We start from the raw sequence: 17,902 nt of genomic DNA on the forward strand, positions 1-17,902 counted from the left end.
GTGTTTGATGCATAAGAAATGTTTAGCACAGTGGTTGCAGGGTTGATTATATTTCTAAAATTTCTTTTTGAAAGTTTTTTTTTTTTTAGAACTTTATACTTAAGTATCACATCTACATTATTCCCCGCCAACTCCTCCTCTTTGCTACTCTAAATGTGTAGCCCAGGCTAGCCTCACACTTGTGATCTCTTGCCTCATCTCTTCAGCATTTCCTCTCAGCAGGCACCACCACGACCAGACAGATCACCTAATACCAATACCAGGAAGCAAGACTTACTAGATAAACTTAGAAAACCAAAAGGTATTTATCTTTAGGATGAATCAGCTGGACTTGGATGTCGAATCACACATCATGGTATTCTCAGGGTTCTAACTAAGATTTAGGGCATTTGCTCTTTTGCAAGCAGCATCTTGTTTTCTGAAAGTGGGGAGATAGTTAGAGATGGTTAGTGAGGACAGCCAGGCCTCCATATCCACAGATGTGTTGTCCCCAGAGTCAGCCAGTCAGGAATCAAAACTATTTGGGGTTGGGGGTTGTCTCTGTGCTGAGTATATGCAGCTCTCTTGTTTTCCTTCCGTAAACAGTGTGTTAGGGCAGTTATGGAACAGCACTGATGTTGTATTAGGTACTCATTTGCAAGTGATTTACAGTAGAGGGGAGGATATGGGTAGGCGTTTGCAAAAACTATGCCATCTTATGTAAGAGATGCAGACCTTTGAATTTGAGTATCCACAAGGGGCTTGGAGAAAATCCTTCACAGATTCTAATGGATGACTATGTGTGTAGCTGAGTATTGACCAGTGGGCTCCCTGCATCCACCACCCATCTGTCTGCAGAGGGGAAGCCTCATGTTGGATGCCAACTCCTTATGGAGGACTTGCTGAGGCAGCCATGCAGTGCCCTCTGCTCTGCAGCTTTGCCTGATGCCAGGCTTCTTTATGGAACCAGACTTTTTCTTTCCCACTCTATTTCCCCTGTGTTCGTGCCTAAGCAGGCTGCTTTTAAAGTTTATTAAATCTCCCTTCCAGTGGGGCAGGTTGTCCCATTTCATTTGTCACTATTTAATAGTGAATTCAAAACAGGCTGAGAGATTTAAACTAGCACAGCTTCAGGTTTAAACCTCAAAATGAGACCAGAGACACTTCATTTATTTCTTAATGGTGGCTAATCTCAGCGTCATAGGAGGCTGTTTTATCTGGGTCTGCTATGTTCTTCTCCTCCTTCATTCACTCCACAGATGTTTATAAAATTGACAACAAGATATCAGAAGCCCAAAGATGAGTTGAGTGAAGCCCCAACCTTCAGCTACGGAGACAAACCAAAGGAGTACATAGCACAGTAGCCATTAGCTCCCTTTTACAGGCCTTAAAAATGTGAAGATGTGTTGCATGTGTTTATATGCTGCATTTGTTTAACGATGTAAAGATGTGTTGCCTTGCCTGTCTAAGGCACCTGATTGGTCTAATAAAAAGCTGAATAGCCAATAGCCAGACATTAGAGGGATAAGCAAAGCTGGCAGGCAGAGAGAATAAATAGGAGGAGAAAAAGACAGGACAGGGGGAGAATGAGAGGGAGACACCCGGGGCGGCCAAGCAGCCAGCAGCCAGTAAACATGGAGTAGGACGTGAAGGAAGGAAGGAAGGAAGGAAGGAAGGAAGGAAGAAACCTTGAGGCAAAACCTGAAGAGAAACAAATTAAATTAAGTTGCAAGAGCTAGTGGGACAAGTATAAGCTAAGGCCAAGCATTCATAACTATCCAAAAAAAAAAAAAAAAATGAAGTGAGAAAGGCAATGAGGGACCTCAGATGTTTTGCCAGCAGCTGTGATGTTGAGAGGGGCGCCATGCACACCATGTATTCCCTAACAAAACAATAAGGAAGTCTTCATTATTTTTAAACATCTTGTATTTTGGCACCACAACTATGTGTAAAGAGCAGCTGAGGAGATGATGGCTAAGCAGGATAAAAATGCATCCTGAGCAAGCATGAGATCCTTAATCCTGAACACCCATATAAAAGAAGCTAGGTGTGACAGCCCTTGTAAGTAGCTCTAAGGCTGGGGGTAGGGTCAGACACAGGCAGATCCCTGGAAATAACTGGCCAGTCAGTCTAGCCAAGTCTTGAATGCTGAGTTCAGTAAGAACCAGGTATCAACAAATAATATGGAGAGAGACTGAAGAAAACACCTGACAGTGACCTCTGGTCTCCACATGTAAACACACACACACACACACACACACACACACACACACACACACACACTGCACATACACACTTACTTCTTCAGTTCATTTCCCCACCTAATTTGAGGGATCTCAGCAAATTCAGTTCAGGAGTCCTCCTCCCCCATCATCAGGCAGCCATAGTTGAAAGAGAACAGACCCCAATTCCCAGCAGGTCCCATTCAGCAGACTCTCCAGCCAGGAGTACTCTTTGTAAATTCAAAAAGCTCTGTAAAGACTATGCTTTGGCCCCATGCTTGCAGTGTGTGGATGAGATTTGTGAGCAGGCATTAGAGGACCTAAATGTAGTGTGCTTACTAAAAATATTCCAACCTTTTACCCCAATCCCAGTAGAGGAAAAACTACAAGGACCCCCAAGCCCCTTCACACACACACACACACACACACACACACACACACACACACACACACACAGAGGTTTTCACTGATTTGCTTGACCTGTCAGTTTATTTAAAGCTGTGGACTAAAAGCCACCCTCTAATGTGATTGGCATGAATTCCTCTTGGCCTGAGGCTGATTCTATCAGATGCTGGTGAAAATAGCTTTCTCTTGTCCACAAGGACCTTCAATTAGCTAACCAGCAAATTTAGCCTGATTGCCCATGTTAATTTTGCTCCCTGTTTCGGTGGGGCAAAGTGGTTGGTCACACAGCTACTTGCCTCCTGATCACACTGGGCTCAAGGACAAGTTGCGCCCAGAAGGTTGTGGTTCCCGACCTCCCCTCTCCTGCTTCTTCCACGGCTGAGCTTCCTGCAGAGGCTGAAAGGAAGGAGAGGGATGTGCCTCCCTATTTGTTGCTCTTCTGTGAACCTAGCGTTGATTGATTTTTGCATGAATCACAGGTTGAAAGGTTTACTATTTTTACCGGCTATAAAAATGCCTTAAACCTTAAATTAAAAGGCCTTCTCAGGAAGAGGAGAGCAGCTGTTAATGTTACCCATCTTGGTCTTCCGAACTGTGCGTCTCTGTATCAGCATCTGCATGGCACTGCAGGGTCAGCCATTATATAACGAGCTATTTTGGGGGCTAACACCAAGGTCCTCCGAGATCTCTGTTCAGACAATGGTCATATTGGCAGGATGCTTGAAGCTGCTCTGCTTTATCAGAAGCACAAAACCAGAGTCAGGGGAAGAGCTGACTAGCAGCTCCCTTTCTCACAGTGTAGACACCATCTGTTTTGCTCTCAGGGTACACTTGAAAAATCACCTTTGGTACTCCCACAATTGCCCTCCCTGAGCCTTGCCTGGACTCTGCCAGCCACAAGCTTACCTGCTCAGGATTAATACACAGTGGCTGCCCTGCTCTCATCAAGTATTTGGGGATGCTAACCCTGCTTAAGGAACTGTGAATTTCTTGGGAAAAGATGTTGGCTGCCCTTGTCAAAGCATTCTGATTGAAATAGCCAGATGCCTTCAACATGGCCTCTGTGACTACCTGAGAGAGAGAGACAGCCCAGTAAACAGGTTATGACCCCAGTGAAGGTGGCATCTGAGGGGCCTGCCCAAAGAGGCTGGGAGCAGCCAGTTCCCTGGCTATAGCTGATTGCTCTTGCTACCTGAATGTCCTTGTGAAGGGCAATGATGCCGTGCACATTTTAGGGGACTAGCAGACAGTAGCAGATAATGATTGAAGTCCTCGGATGGCATCTGTAAATCACACTAGTGGTGATGCTAGCCTCCTGGCATGGCAGTCCTCTCGCCTGTCTCCTTGCTCCCTCTTTCCTCAAGCCAGGATTCCTCAACCCAGCTGTACATTGGCATCCTTGAGAAACTGGAAAAATAGAACCCACTTCTAGAATACCTTCTAGAATTAAAGTCTCCAGGGCTGAGCCTGACAAAACTCACCCTAAACTCTGTTTTTCTGTGAAGGTTGGAAACTATTGACTTTAGAGGCTGATTCTTTCTTTGGGCCATGTGATGAGCCTCTAAGACATAAATAAAATGGATATTTTCCCCAACTGATACTACAAACTGGGCTGCACAGTTTTTGGAGGGTAGAAAGCAGAGGAGACAAGGACTGCAAGGAGTACTTCGATGGGGGATGCAGGCTTGGATCTCAGTTCTGTGGGAGGACGGAGGCGTAGCAGACATGGTGTCTTCTAAAGCAGAACCTAAAAGAAGAAAGGAAGGTCTCCGTGGCAAGAGGAAAGAGAGCAGGCGGGAAGGCACAAGAATGAAAGACAAGGTGCTTAGTGTGGTGAGGTCACCAAGTTCAAGTGCTGGACTCAGTGAAGACAGTGTGTTATGTGGGATGATGGAAAGTGTCTTAGTTTCCTTCTGTTGTGCGATAAAGTTCTGTAACAATAAAAAGAAATTAGGGCAGAAGGGTTTCTTTTGACTTCCAGCTCCAGGCTGCAGTCTACCAGACCCTGAAACTCACAGGCGCTTGAGGAAGCTGCGCCCATCACATCCTTAGTCAGAAACAGAGCAACAATTCTGTATACCAGTGCTCAGTTCTTTCTCACTACTTTAACACAGTCTAAATTATTCTGCCTATCTATTAATTAAGGTGGGTCAACCCACCTTAATTAAAGTAATCAAGATAATACCCCAAAGACAGGCCCAGAAGGCCATCTCCTGGGTGATTGTAGACTTCCATCCACTTGACCATTAACACTATCACAGCCAGTGACACATTAGACTGTCAGTTCTATAGTCTACCAGCCAAACCAGGACAGGTATGGGGACAGTGGTTCTGGGATAGGGTCAGTGCAAATGATGTGACATTAACAGAAGGAATAGTCAGGAGGCAGAGTCCACATCTCACCACCTCGCATTTGACAACTGTGGTCCCAGAGCAAATGTCCAGCTTTAATGAGCATGGAACCTCCCAAGCCCTAATGCTCCCATGTTTTATGGTCCTTAGTTCAGAGTTCACCATTGAGCTTGCTTGACAGTCATGAGTATGGGTGTCTGGTACCTAGAGAACAGTCCTTGGCTTGTGGATGAATGAGATCCCAGAACTCTAATTGAAAAATAGTGAAGCCATTGGGAAGATTCAGCCTCCAGAAAACTGTTCATTTTCTCACCTCAGGCTCCTTAGCTCCTTGACAGAATGTGCCACCTACATAGACGCCAATTATTTATTAGACTGTGAAATGACGCTGTACAGAGCAAGAGGTACTGGGGCCTCACTGCCTACATCCAGAACAGACTGGTTTTTGGCTAGAAATTAGGCCCCGTTGCTTCAGACAGATGTGGTAAAGGAAGGGACATCAGAGCACCAGGAGAATCACACTGAAGAAATGGTGACAACGTATGGTTAGTGATGCCAAAGGAAACCGTCTCCTTGGTGGGATGGAGAAGAACAGTTTGGCATTTATCAGTGGAGAAAATGTTTCTGATTCATCTGCTGTCACTGCAGACACATGATGAAACTGAGAGGCCAGAGGTTGACACTAGGCCTCTGTGACTTCAGAAGAGCCCTCTTTATTTCCAGGAAGCCTGTCAGCCCGCACAGCCAGGCCTCATACCAGGGGAATGTAGTGGTCACACCATAGCTGCATGTATAGCTCAAGAGTGAAAAGAACAACAACAGCCAAACCCTAAAGACCTGAAACTGCTCAGGGTGAGAGCTGACACACTGTTTGAAGAAAATATCCCCATGGAATCTGTCAAAAGCAGTTCTATGCACTGCAGCCCCAATATAATCATGATCTGCCCTCTAAGTGCCATGAATACATAGAGCCATCATGTGAGGTATGCATGCCTGTAGGCTGAAAGGGAGATTGTATTTTCTAGGCAAGCTGTCTTTCAAATTTTAGCTACGATGGAGCCTTATAAGATACTGCCCTCAATGTTCAGCATCTCCTAAATCTGACCAGAGATGATGTACTGCCTAGTTTTATGTCAGCTTAACACAAACTAGAGACACTGGGGAGGAGGGAACCACAGTAGAGAAAATTCCTCTATAACATTGGGCTATAGGCACACCTGTAGGGCATTTTCTTAATTAGTGCTTGATGGGGGAGGACCCAGTCTATTCTGGGTGAGGCTGGTGGTCCTGAGTTCTATAAGAAAGCAGGCTGAGCAAGTCAGGGAGAGCAAGCTAGGAAACAGCACCCCTCCATGGCCTCTGCACCAGCTCCTGCCTCCAGGTTCCTGCCCTGTTTGAGTTCCTGTCCTGACTTCCTTCAGTGATGAGCAGTAATGCGGAAGCCTAAGTCACATAATCCCTTTCCTCTGCAAGTTGCTTTGCTCATGATGTTTCATCACAGCAATGACAACCCTAACTAGGACAGGTGATATCTCTGCTGAATAGATAAGGAAACAGATTCAGAGATCCTAAGCCTTTTGTCCAGCCCAGCTGGTGAGTGGTGGTGGAGCCAGATTCTGCAATAAACACTGCTGGCTCTGAAGCCACATGCGTTTCCTCTGTTAACACTGCTTAGCCAATTGCCAAGGAGACTACCATACCCCCTTCTCCACCCTCGGCAGTGCTGTGCTCCCTTCTGCCTCCAAAGCTTCGCTCCTGCTGTTTCTCTCAAGATTGGCCTCGCTTTACCACAGCGTGTCTGCATGTGGCCACTTCTCAACCTGTAGCTGAAGTCCCAGTGCTGTGTCCATGTGCTGACATCATCTGAGAGTGGCTTGGTATTTGCTGAGTGAATGTGTGGGCCCTTGCTGTGCTCTGACATCACTTTCTCTCTTCTGGGAGGCCAGTGCAGGCTGAGAGCTCATTTAGCACAAGGCTCCCAGTGTCCCTGGGCACCTTGCCCTGAGAAGGTGCTTAAAACCATTTGATGGGTGAGAGAGTGACTGATAATGTATGAAGGTTGTAGGCATAAAGACAAGGCCTGAGGATACTAGACTAGGAACACAGGGAGGCTCAGTAGGTCTTGGAGTAGGACCCAGGAACACATTTAAATGAACAGTAGTTAGATTGACTTACTTACCCAAAGCCTGTCTGGTTCAGTATTTTAAACGGTCCTCCAAGGGGCCAAAGCTTCTCTCCATGTGAAGTACAGATGTCTTATAGGAATCCCACTTTTATTTGATAAGACCTTTCAGAAAACAGCATGTGCTAAGAGGACTTCCAATACTCTAGTACCTGCATGCTGCAGACATCACCTGAATGTTGGACCAATGCCAACAGCAAATGTAGGTTCGAAGAGTGTGTTCCCTTTAGTGTCTGTGGAAGTATGGGCACCCTAAGTAAAATATTTCACCATTCATTTGCTGATACCTCTGCCTTATCATCTAAAGATTTTTCAAATAAAAGGCAACTGGTGCCATGTTCTTCAAAGAAGAAATAATCAACAATGGTAACTGAAAATGTCTTATTTTAAACGTCATACATGACATGCTGAGAACTCACACCATTAATTACTAAAAACTACAGAAGCTAGAAGCTAATTTGCAAAGACCCAGAGAGATATTTAACTTAGTATTTTATCATCTTACAGAAAACAAACAAATCAAAAGACAACCTGTGTGCTCTTTCTTCTTTTGCTTGGCATAAAGAGTAAGAGTTGAACTTATTCGGGCCAGCACAAAATGGCAGTGAGCCAGGAGTGGGCAAGCTCATCTCATATTGGACTCCACCAACTGCTGTTCTGTGCCTCGTGCCCACAGCTTTTACTCCTCCTCCTGGCCACAGATGCCAGTCAGCCCACCTACCTTTAGGAAAAGTTTTATGCTGCTTCTTTTTTTTTTTTTTTTCAAATTGAAAGGAGAATTAAGGGACTTTTCTACTAGATATTCTTCTACCCAGTGGGGATAGTAGTCTTGTACCAGGGAGTTAGCAATGCTCTAAGCATCAGATGTGACTAGGAACGTGTCCGTGCATTTTGTAAGAGACCATCATTGTTTCCAAGCAAGAATTCAACCATGGTATATAGCAAAAGGTGAATTTAAGAGTAATTTTCTTTTTTTAAATTTCATGTATTTCATGTTATGGGGTGTTTTTTCCCGCAAGTATGTTTGTGTGCCACTTGTATAGCTGGTGCCCACAGAGTCCAGAGAGCATTTGGTTTCCTAGAACTGGGGTTACAGATGGTTCTGGGCCATCATGTGGGTGCTGGGAAACAATCCCAAGTCCTATGGAAGAGCAGCCGTTGCTCTGAATCACTGAGCCGTTTCTCCAGCCTACCTGTCTTCTTATTAAAGTAGTCCCATCAACTCTACTCATCTTCCCTGTATGTCTTCTGTCTGGCCATCTCAGACCTGTAGGATGGGATTCCTCTTAGCCTTCACTGGGTATTTGGTGAGAGTTTGGATGCGAATGGCAAGAATCCCATTCGTATTAACTTAAGAAAACAGAATTTGATTCGTGTACCCCAGACACCAAAATGTAAATTTCAAGTGGCTTTCTGGTTGAGTGAAGATCACCACTATTGATACTCTCTGCACTCACATTTCTATCTTTTGCCTGAGTCTGTTGCAGTCTTTGTCTGTCTCCCATCATCCTCTAAGTTAAGGCTTTGGCTATATCTCAGGTTAAATGGGAACAATCTAGACCAGGGCGCCGATTGGGCAGTTTGGATCACATGATCATGAATAAGGCCTAGCATGAGTCTAGGCAGCTATAACATGGAAATTGCCATCTCTTGGGATACTTCCTTAAACACGCGCAGTGGGCAAATCACCTCGCTCTCTGAACTTCCAGTTTTTCGTTTTTAAAATAAGGGGAGTAGAGCAAGCTCCACACTCTCAGTTTTATTCTGATCCAATTTAAAATATCATTTCTTTATTTTAATCATTGTGCCTCTTTCTCTCTTGCATATCCAACCACCCCCCAGAAGAGCAAATAACATTGGGAGACCACTATTTCACTGGCTTCACTTCAAGGCTCCCTAAATGGAGAAAGAGTAACACCTGATGGTAAAGCAGAATAATTCAGTGTTGACCAAATTTAGCCATTGATGAAGCACGTGGCATGAAATGTTTAGGATTTCAATACTTATAAAACATCCCAAATTAACAATTTTTCAGAGTAGACAAGCAGATGCACTTAAATGAATGTGTCCTCTCTTGGAGCACGGAATAATGCTTAGATAGTCGGTTCTTATTTAGTTGTAGCCCAGGTTCAGAGCTGCTGATGTGTGGAGGTGTTCCAGGTCATTTGTCCAAGTGTACACCAGCTGATCACCCATTCTTCCTGTGGAGATGGTATCAAATGGATCTTGAATAAACTGTCTTCTACCTGCCTATGCAGCCTAATCATCTATCCTTTCCATGATTCTTCTATGATGATCTTGGGACTTGTCCATGTCTCTCATTAGCCCATTAGCTGACAGAAGGCAGAGTCTGTATCTGATTCATATTTGGTCAACATCACGTCTGTAGTATAGCCACCATACATGTTCCCTTGGAATGCTTCTAGATAAGTATGTTAGACAAGTCATCAGTCTTCCTCAGCTCCTTTGTGTGTACAATACTCATACCTTATTCTTCTCTATTAGAGAGAGGATTACAAGAGATGATGCATAACAAAGTCCTTAGTACCATAGTCATCATAAAGCAGATGTACATATACAGTTTTGGTTTATTTTTTAAATTCCTAAGCAACACAAAGGAAGGATGGCCAAAGAAGTGGTAGGGTGTTTACAAACTTGAGTCCAAATCTCAGCTCTTCTACATACCAACTGACTGTGACTGGTATGTGAGTAATGTTAAGCTAATTTCTTAGATTTCTTCATGGAGTTGAAATGCTGGTGATACCTGCTTGTAGATTTAAGTGGGTAAAGGAAGAGAAGATATAGCACACACCCATGTAAAGGGCCTACCAGGGCATCAGGCACTTGCTACATACTCATTATAGGGTAACATCTGTCATTCTCTTTTGTAACGGAGGATGAAGAGCAGCAGTAAGATTATAAGCCCTTTGGATGTCTCTGTAGGTCCTCTGACCCTTTTTGGCCTTATGTATTTTGATGAAGATGAATCTGTATTAATAGAGGCGATGGTTAATGGCCTCTTGTGAACAAGGCTTGTCCAGAGGCATACAATACCATGTTCTTTTTTTTTCTTGAAGTTTCCAATGGGATATGTCTGTTTTAATATAATAAACCCTCTGTCTAGTTGCTGACTCGAAAAGAAAGAGCACAGGCCCACTTCCAAATGCATAATTTGCATGAACACTCAGGCCCTAACAACCTGGGGAAAAGGTCTGGGAGGTGTAGGTATCTATATACATCCATTTGAATTGCTGCCAGCCAAACCTCACAGTTAATTGTATCACAGCAATTTTCTCCTGGAAGAAATAATTAATATGCAGACTTCTAGCTGTGGTTTGGCCTTTGTTCCTTTCTGACTCTTGTGTTTGTACTGTTTATAGTGTTATATCAGTAGCTGTCACATAATATATAGAGCAAATAGGCACTCTCCCCTGTCCTTCACTCCAGTGTAATCCATTTTCTTCCTTGTGGTTCCCACAGCGTAAGAAAATAGAAGTTTACATAATGGAAGTTTATCTTGTAGGAAAGCACACTCAAGGTTGGGGCCCAGAGGTCACACTGTGCGCCCAGGGGTGTAAGGGGCTATTGACATGGGCGTCTTTTCTGAACAGGAAAGCTTAGCCCTGGGGATGTAATGGCCTTCCTTTCATTGCAGGTAATGCAGGTGGTGAAGGAGCAGGTTATGAGAGCGCTTACAACCAAGCCTAGCTCCCTGGACCAGTTCAAAAGTAAACTGCAGAACCTGAGCTACACTGAAATCCTGAAAATCCGCCAGTCTGAGAGGATGAACCAGGAAGATTTCCAGTCTCGCCCAATTTTGTAAGTTACCCACGTCTCTGCTAGTGACCCCTAGTGATCCAGTGATGTAACAGCAGGGCTAGCTGTGAGCTCATTGGAGTCAGCTGACCTTCCAAAAGACAGCCTTTAAGGGAAGCCTTTTGGTAATTCACTCTTTGAAGTGGAGGTGGGCAACTGTTCTAGGTGATCCTTCAGAAATCTATAGTTAAAATGCACTTGACTTCTTCCACACTTAGAACCTAAACAATGTTGTGTGCAGGGGTGTCTTGTTTTCTCCTGTGAAGCTGTATTTCACACAGGTACCTTTTGAGTTACAGAATGTTATGTTATTCAGAGAAAGGCACTGCAGTCATTAAAGCATGGTGAATCCTGAGGCAGCATAAGTTCCAATGAGAGCTGTAGAGGAAAGGGAAGAACAGCCCTGTGTCCCATGGGGTTGGCCAATGATTGGCACCAGAGCATCCCCTGTCACCTTTATGATATAAAACAACAGGCTCCCAGTGGGGGAGAGAGCACCCCCCCCCCCTTTACAGGACTTTGCATTAAATGTCACTTACAACCGTTTCAAAACCTCATGTATCTCCATCCCAAAAATACTCTGAATCTGGAAAAGAAGAACTTTGTTCATGTCATCTCTTCTGAGACCTGGCCTGCTTTTCTTTGCTAAGAACAGATTAGATTTATCACCTTCATATTTTATAGAAAAGGACATAGGAGTAAAGGTGGGAAGCAGGGAAGGGATCTGCCAGTTAGTCCTGTTCTATAATCAAGACTAGAAGGGACTTCTGGGCTTTTGTGGGCATTGTCTACAACTACTCATTCTGTCTGTTTCTCTTTCTCTGTTTGTCTGTCTCTGTGTGCTCTTTGTGTCCATACACATGATACTTTTAATGGATGACAATTCATAAAACACCCTTTATTCTAGTTCATTTCCTCACATCCCTTGAGGTAGGTGCAAGTGTTATTTCCAAAGAGACAGAAGTAGCCTAGGGAAGAACCTGGCCTTTAACTGGCTTAACTCTCAACTACTGCTCCATCCACCCTTTCAGACTGGTTCTGCATGTGTAAGGCTGAAAGTAAGTTAAGAAAGTATACAGGTTAGAAAAGACAGTAGCCAGGTGGTAACATGGACAATTTGCTTTCAGATCTTAAGCACCACCAGAAACTACATTAGAACTATAGACTTCAGTGGGCACAGGAAGTTCATCAGCAGGGGGCATAAAATGCTTCTAGGGGACTTGACTCATGTTGTTATAAATCCTCAGCCATCCCATACATGTAATACTGGTACTTTAAGAGACACAGCTGGGGTTTTTGTTTTCTTGATCCTCAGCCAGGAGATAGGCACAGTTGGAAATACCAAGCACAGAGTCGTTGGAGTAAGTAGCTGGCTCCTGGGGGATGCAGTTTCTCACCTATGAGCAGGAAGTGTGGTGCTACACTCTTTTGGGACCTACCTTCACAAAATTCTGGATTTTAAATCATTGGTTCCGGCAAACATGCAAACAGAAGGATGCTTTAGTATGCTTTTGACAGTTCTTAAGACCTAAATGGAGGACTGAAGAGTTGATTAAGTGAAGGCCAAGTGGTTCTAAATTACCACCACATCAGCTAAGCCACTTGACTCTGAGTCAGTGCTTGACCATGACTGTGGCAGAGGAGGACGTTGGCCAGCCCAGCGTGGACACTACCCTGCTATGCCTTTCTTCCTTTACTTGCAAGGCTCTGACACCGCATGCTGGAGTTTCTTTTTCCTTTATTACAAGAAGCTCTTATCTTGATGTGTCTTGAGTGAGGAGACACAGTGCCAATGGAAAGAATATCCCCTGTGTGGGTGTGACTTTAATACCACTCCTGTTCAGGAGACTGGAAAGCACCAGGCCTCACTGGAATTTTTGGTATCTATAACTGCAGCCAAGTGATAACAAGATGTGAGGAACATTATGTTTCAGTAAGAAGGTGAGGGGCCAGCCTGTACCCACCGCCTCTGAAACCAGCAGGCAGGAAGCAGGTTATACGTTGTCCACTGGGGATCTGTTTTTTTTTCTATTATTGCGATCTGCTGGACAGGAACTTATTGTGGGATTAGATGAAATGTAAGTACTGTCAACATGACTCACAGCAAACAAAGTTACCCAAGAGTAGGATGATGCATGTTTATTTTCTTAATTTTATTATTTTAACAAGAACATGTTAAGCAATCCCTCCATGGTAGGCTAACCCAAGGTGCTAAGAAGCAGTAGATACCTCTCAGGTATGGGGCTAATTCTAGATTGCTAGGTATTCAGTTCCAGGAAACACATATAAATTTTGAAAAAGACCGCAAGAACTGCATCTATTCTATCTCAGTTGTTAAGATACCAAAGTGTGAGAGCTAAAGACTACTGTTAAGGCTGTCTAGTTCAAGCCTTTCACTCTGCAAACATAGACAGCAGCCTGGCTGGAGCCTGAGCATCTGGCCTTCCACTGATGCTAGAGATGCTCTCCAGCATCCCCAACTCCATAGCCTTTTCTCCCTCCCATGGCTGCCTGCATATCACATACAGCACAGTGGCAAACCTCAGCTCCATGCAAACTCCATCAGCCATATCTTGATAAAAATGGTCATGTATCCCAAGAAGGAAAACGTTAACTCCGCATGAACAAATGTTTGGGACATAGCTATGGCTGAAGAAGCAGCCCTGGCTTACTCCCTGGTTCCTGATGAATGATTTTAAAGAGGCGATACTTTTTATTTGTCACTTAACAGAGAAGATAAATCCATCCTCATTATTGGTACAGGCTAATAGATATAAACAGCTTAAACAGTCCAGAAGTGGGTCATTCAGTACTGAGTTGGGAGAAGAAGAGACAACAGAAAAGTAGTAAAACAGGCAGGGAAAATGTGCTGCAGCCTGGAGCTCAGAGACCAGCTCCAATTTCAAGGCAGCCATTTGTAAATGTGCCTTCTGGAAAAGCCTCTCTGGGAAATGGAAACAGTGAAAGCCCTCACGTCATTAGGCTGCTGCAAGGATTCAACACAAGAGTATATGAAAACTGACCAATGCATGCTCAGCTTATGATATGCACTGAATAAATGATCACTCTTATTACAAAACACAGAACTTAGCAAGTTGTGCCATTAGTAGTATATGAAATGGGAAACTGGACACTGAGTGTATTGTCTAAGAATATACAAGAGAAATAAATGAAAAAGAAATAAAAAAAGAGCCAAAAATTAAAAAAAAATAAAGCTGATACATATATATTACCAGCAGCTTTCCTAAAGGACAGCCTACCCACCTAGTATTTCACTCAAAATCTATTCCAGTAGGTCAGTGTATATAGGTAAACCATGTTCAGTGTTCAAACACCTGACAAATATTTATCAATGTCTGATACAAGCTGGTCATTGTTCTTTTGTTTATGATTCAGCAATGAATAGAACATATACAACCCTAACCCTTGTGATTTTAAATGAGGGGGGAAATAGATAATATGCGTGCACACATGCATAATATGTGTAAGGTGACAGCAGGTTAAGTGGTGATAGAATGGCTATATAGGTAGACTGTCTGCATAGGGCAGAGTAAGAGGAATGAAGTATATTTTTAAAGATGATAAAAGTAGATCTCTTTAATTATAATGATGACATTTGAAGGAAGCTATATTAGGGATTCAGGGGGCATGCCATGTAGATATTTGAATAAAGGGCACCCTAAGCAGAAAGAACTACTTGTCAGAGCATCCTGGGGTCAGAGTAGATTTGAGTTTTCAGTGAACTGTGGGGTAATGTGTCAGCATCAGAGTAAGTGAAGACAGTAGCAATAGGAGGTGACTCCAGGAGGTGTCTAGAATTGGAGTGTTGTGGGAACTCATTCCGTTCAGCCAGTGGCTTTGGGGTAGAAACCCCAGGATGTGGTCTTGCCTGCGTATGTGATCGCTTCAGAGCAGAGGAATAGGTGTTGTGCTCTCTTTGGGGAGGTTGGAGGAGAAGCGAGGCTGGCAGTTGGTCCCCATCGCCATTGGGTGGAATGACAGGACAGCAGCAGCTGGACCACCAGCAGCAGCAGCAGCTGGACCAGCAGCAGCAGCAGCATCTTCCTTGCTCTGTATTCGTGAGTCTGTTTTTCCACTGCACCCCTTAACAAATTATTAAGTAGACTTTTGTGGGTGCACACTGAACTACATGGAGTTGTGTTGGAAGCTATGCGGGGTTATGAGTGGGTGACTAACATGGAGTTCTGGATTGGAAACACTATAATGAGGCATATTTGGAAGATCACTTGGGAGGTTGTTTTAATAATTTAAGCAAGAGATAATAAGAAGATTAGTTTTTGTTCTACATTAATTATATTTTGGAGAGATGGGGAATCGGTGTTTCCTGCTGGATTAAATGTAGTTGTACAAAGAGAAGAATCAAGGATGGGCTCCAAATTTGGGACCTAAGCAGGTAACAGGTAGTACTTTGGGATGGAGTGATTTGGGCAAGAGCCCAGGAGTTTAGCACTGAACATGACAGGCTGTCCAGGGAGGTGGTCAGAAAGATGTATTTGGAGGTCAGTAGGTGGGTCGAGGTTGGAAAAACAAATTTGAGAGCTGTCAGTATAAAACTGATCATTAAAGCCACAGGTCTGTTTAGTTAAGAAACAGAAGTAGTTCAGGGACTGGGCCCTGAAGCTCTCCAGAACTGAGGCAGCAAAAGATCAGTTTCCATGAAACTGCCATTATAACGCAACACAAAGCTTCTGGAGGGCCCTCCTAGTTCAGGAGTTCTTGAGCAACAGTTCTTGGTCCAAATCTACCTACTACCAATTTCTGTAAATGAAGTTTATTAAAATTCAGCCATATTCATTCATTTTTCTATTGGCCAAATTGCCCTCAAAGCCTAAAAACAATTACGATCTGACACTTTCTAGAAAATATTTGCCAGGCCAGTGGGGAGTGGTGGCTCAGCTGGGCAGATCACAAGCCAAGAGTTACCTTCAGTCTAGAGGTGCTGCAAGTCTTCTGTGCACTGCACTGGCCTTGCTGAGCCCGAATTAGGACTGCTTTCCACAGAAGGTACTAAACCAGCAGTTCTCAATCTGTGGGTCATGACCCCTCTCACAGGGGTTGTCTAAGACCCTCAGAAATATCAGATATTTATATTACAATTCATAACAGTAGCAAAATTACAGTTATGAAGTAGCAATGAAAACAATTTATGATTGTGGGCCACCAGCAAATGAGGAACTGTATTTATTAAAGGGTTGCAGCAATGGGAAGGTTAAGCACCTTTGTCCCTTCTTTAGTCTCCTTCATTTGCATGTCAGCCAGTGAACCCATGACCCCAGCCTCAGTGACTATAAGCCAGACATCGCAGAGGGTGGGTACAGCCAAAGTCTTTACCTGGCATGCCTAAGAGGTCCTATCTCAGTCACAGAAACACATTGTAAGAGTTGTCGGGGCTTTCTTGAGCAGTGTGAATTCATGGCTACTGAGTCTATTTGCAGGGAAATGAAAGAAGCCAAAAAATGTTTGAGAAGGGCTTTCTAATTTCCCTTTGTGCAATCATGTTTGGAGTCTTCAGAGTTTCATTAAAGGGGGGAGGGGCAGACTCTTTTATAAATTCTCTTGGAGAAATACAGATCTACTTCTTTTAGTACATCCACTGGATTTGGTGAAGACATGTGTAATGATAAAGTATATCCAAATTTCACCCAAAACATCATGAAGCATCAGTTAAAATTCCATGAAATTTCCTCTTCATGATTCTCATCTCTGAATTTTAATACCTTAACCATAGCCTATCAAAACTATCCTCAAAATCAATGAGTTCCAAACCTCTTCCTCCCCTTTTCTCTCCATCCCCAGAGGATATCTTTCCCGCTTTGCCTGGTTGCCTAGACTTAGAAGTCAGAAGCAATGATATTGCCATGAGCAGCTGCCCATGCAGTACTCAACTTCTCCATTCCATTCAGGGTTCATCAAGGCTGTGATTCACTGAGTCTATTTTATAAAAGATGAGCACTGGTAATAAATAGTTATAGTGATCTGAAAGTCTGAACTGAGACCCTCAGAGGCCTGTGCATGGAAGGCCTTGCAAATTATCCAAGCTGTATCATTAGTGCAACATTTCCATATCACACAGGATCTCAAGGCCATTTCAGTCCTCTAATGTGTATTAGTTGTCCTGGTGACATTTGCTGTAGGGACCCACAGAGGCTTCCTAGTGAGAACTACTCAGGGTCCAAGAATCTGAGCTTGCTTTACCCAACAAGGTTGCATAAAGGGATGATTTGATCAAGGGCATGGTTATCAGGTGTGTGGAAGGGTCTACCCTTGGCTGTGCAGTGTGCTTTGATCTAGCAAAGGTGAGATCTTTTGCCCTTCCCCTTGGCATTGTTGTAAAAAGTCCTTTTGAAGAGGCAGAAGGGACCACTGGATTTTGATCCAGATCCTCCTGAAGCTATCCTGTGTTTCTGTCTGTCTCTGCTATCTTTCTATCTAAAAGGTTCTTATCCCTCTCTTCTCCTCATAGGAACCATTTTAGAAGGTTGGAGCTGGCTGTGGCTTTGACAAAACATCCCAACAAAAGCAAGTTAAGGGGAAAAAGGCTTAGTTGGGCTCATAGTTTGAAGATAATGTACAGCATGTCAGAGAAGTTACAGCAGAGAATGATGAATGCTTGTGCAGAGCTCACTTTTTAAAAGAAAAAAAATATACAGTTTAGGATCTCATCCCAGGGAATGGTGCCACCCAGAGCAGGCAGGTCCTCCCACCTCAATTAACCCAATGAAGCCAGTCTCCTACAACTCTGTCTAGAAGCCTATCTACTAAGTGATTGCATCAAGTTAAAAATTAAGTTGAACTGTCATATTAGTGGAGTACAAGAACATCTTGTTAGATACCCAAATCCTTCTTCTGTCACTTTTTTTCTTTTTTTACAAAAAATTTTTCATTTAGTTATTTTGTGTATATAAATGTTTTTGCCTGCATGTAC

The 17,902-nt window shown here is 43.6% G+C and overlaps 1 protein-coding gene across 6 annotated transcripts in view; it reads left to right on the forward strand.

Moving 5' to 3' along the window:
* Elmo1 (engulfment and cell motility 1) overlaps positions 1-17,902 on the forward strand; it is a 534,802-nt gene that overhangs the window by 479,148 nt on the left and 37,752 nt on the right. For all 6 annotated transcript variants that reach the window (XM_036187573.1, XM_036187569.1, XM_036187572.1 and 3 more), the window contains one exon: positions 10,796-10,959. In XM_036187573.1, the coding sequence (XP_036043466.1) occupies positions 10,796-10,959 (164 nt within the window). The remainder of the gene's footprint in view (positions 1-10,795; positions 10,960-17,902) is intronic.

This window comes from Onychomys torridus, chromosome 5, assembly GCF_903995425.1.
Source record: "Onychomys torridus chromosome 5, mOncTor1.1, whole genome shotgun sequence".
In the NCBI taxonomy this organism is placed as follows: domain Eukaryota; kingdom Metazoa; phylum Chordata; class Mammalia; order Rodentia; family Cricetidae; genus Onychomys; species Onychomys torridus.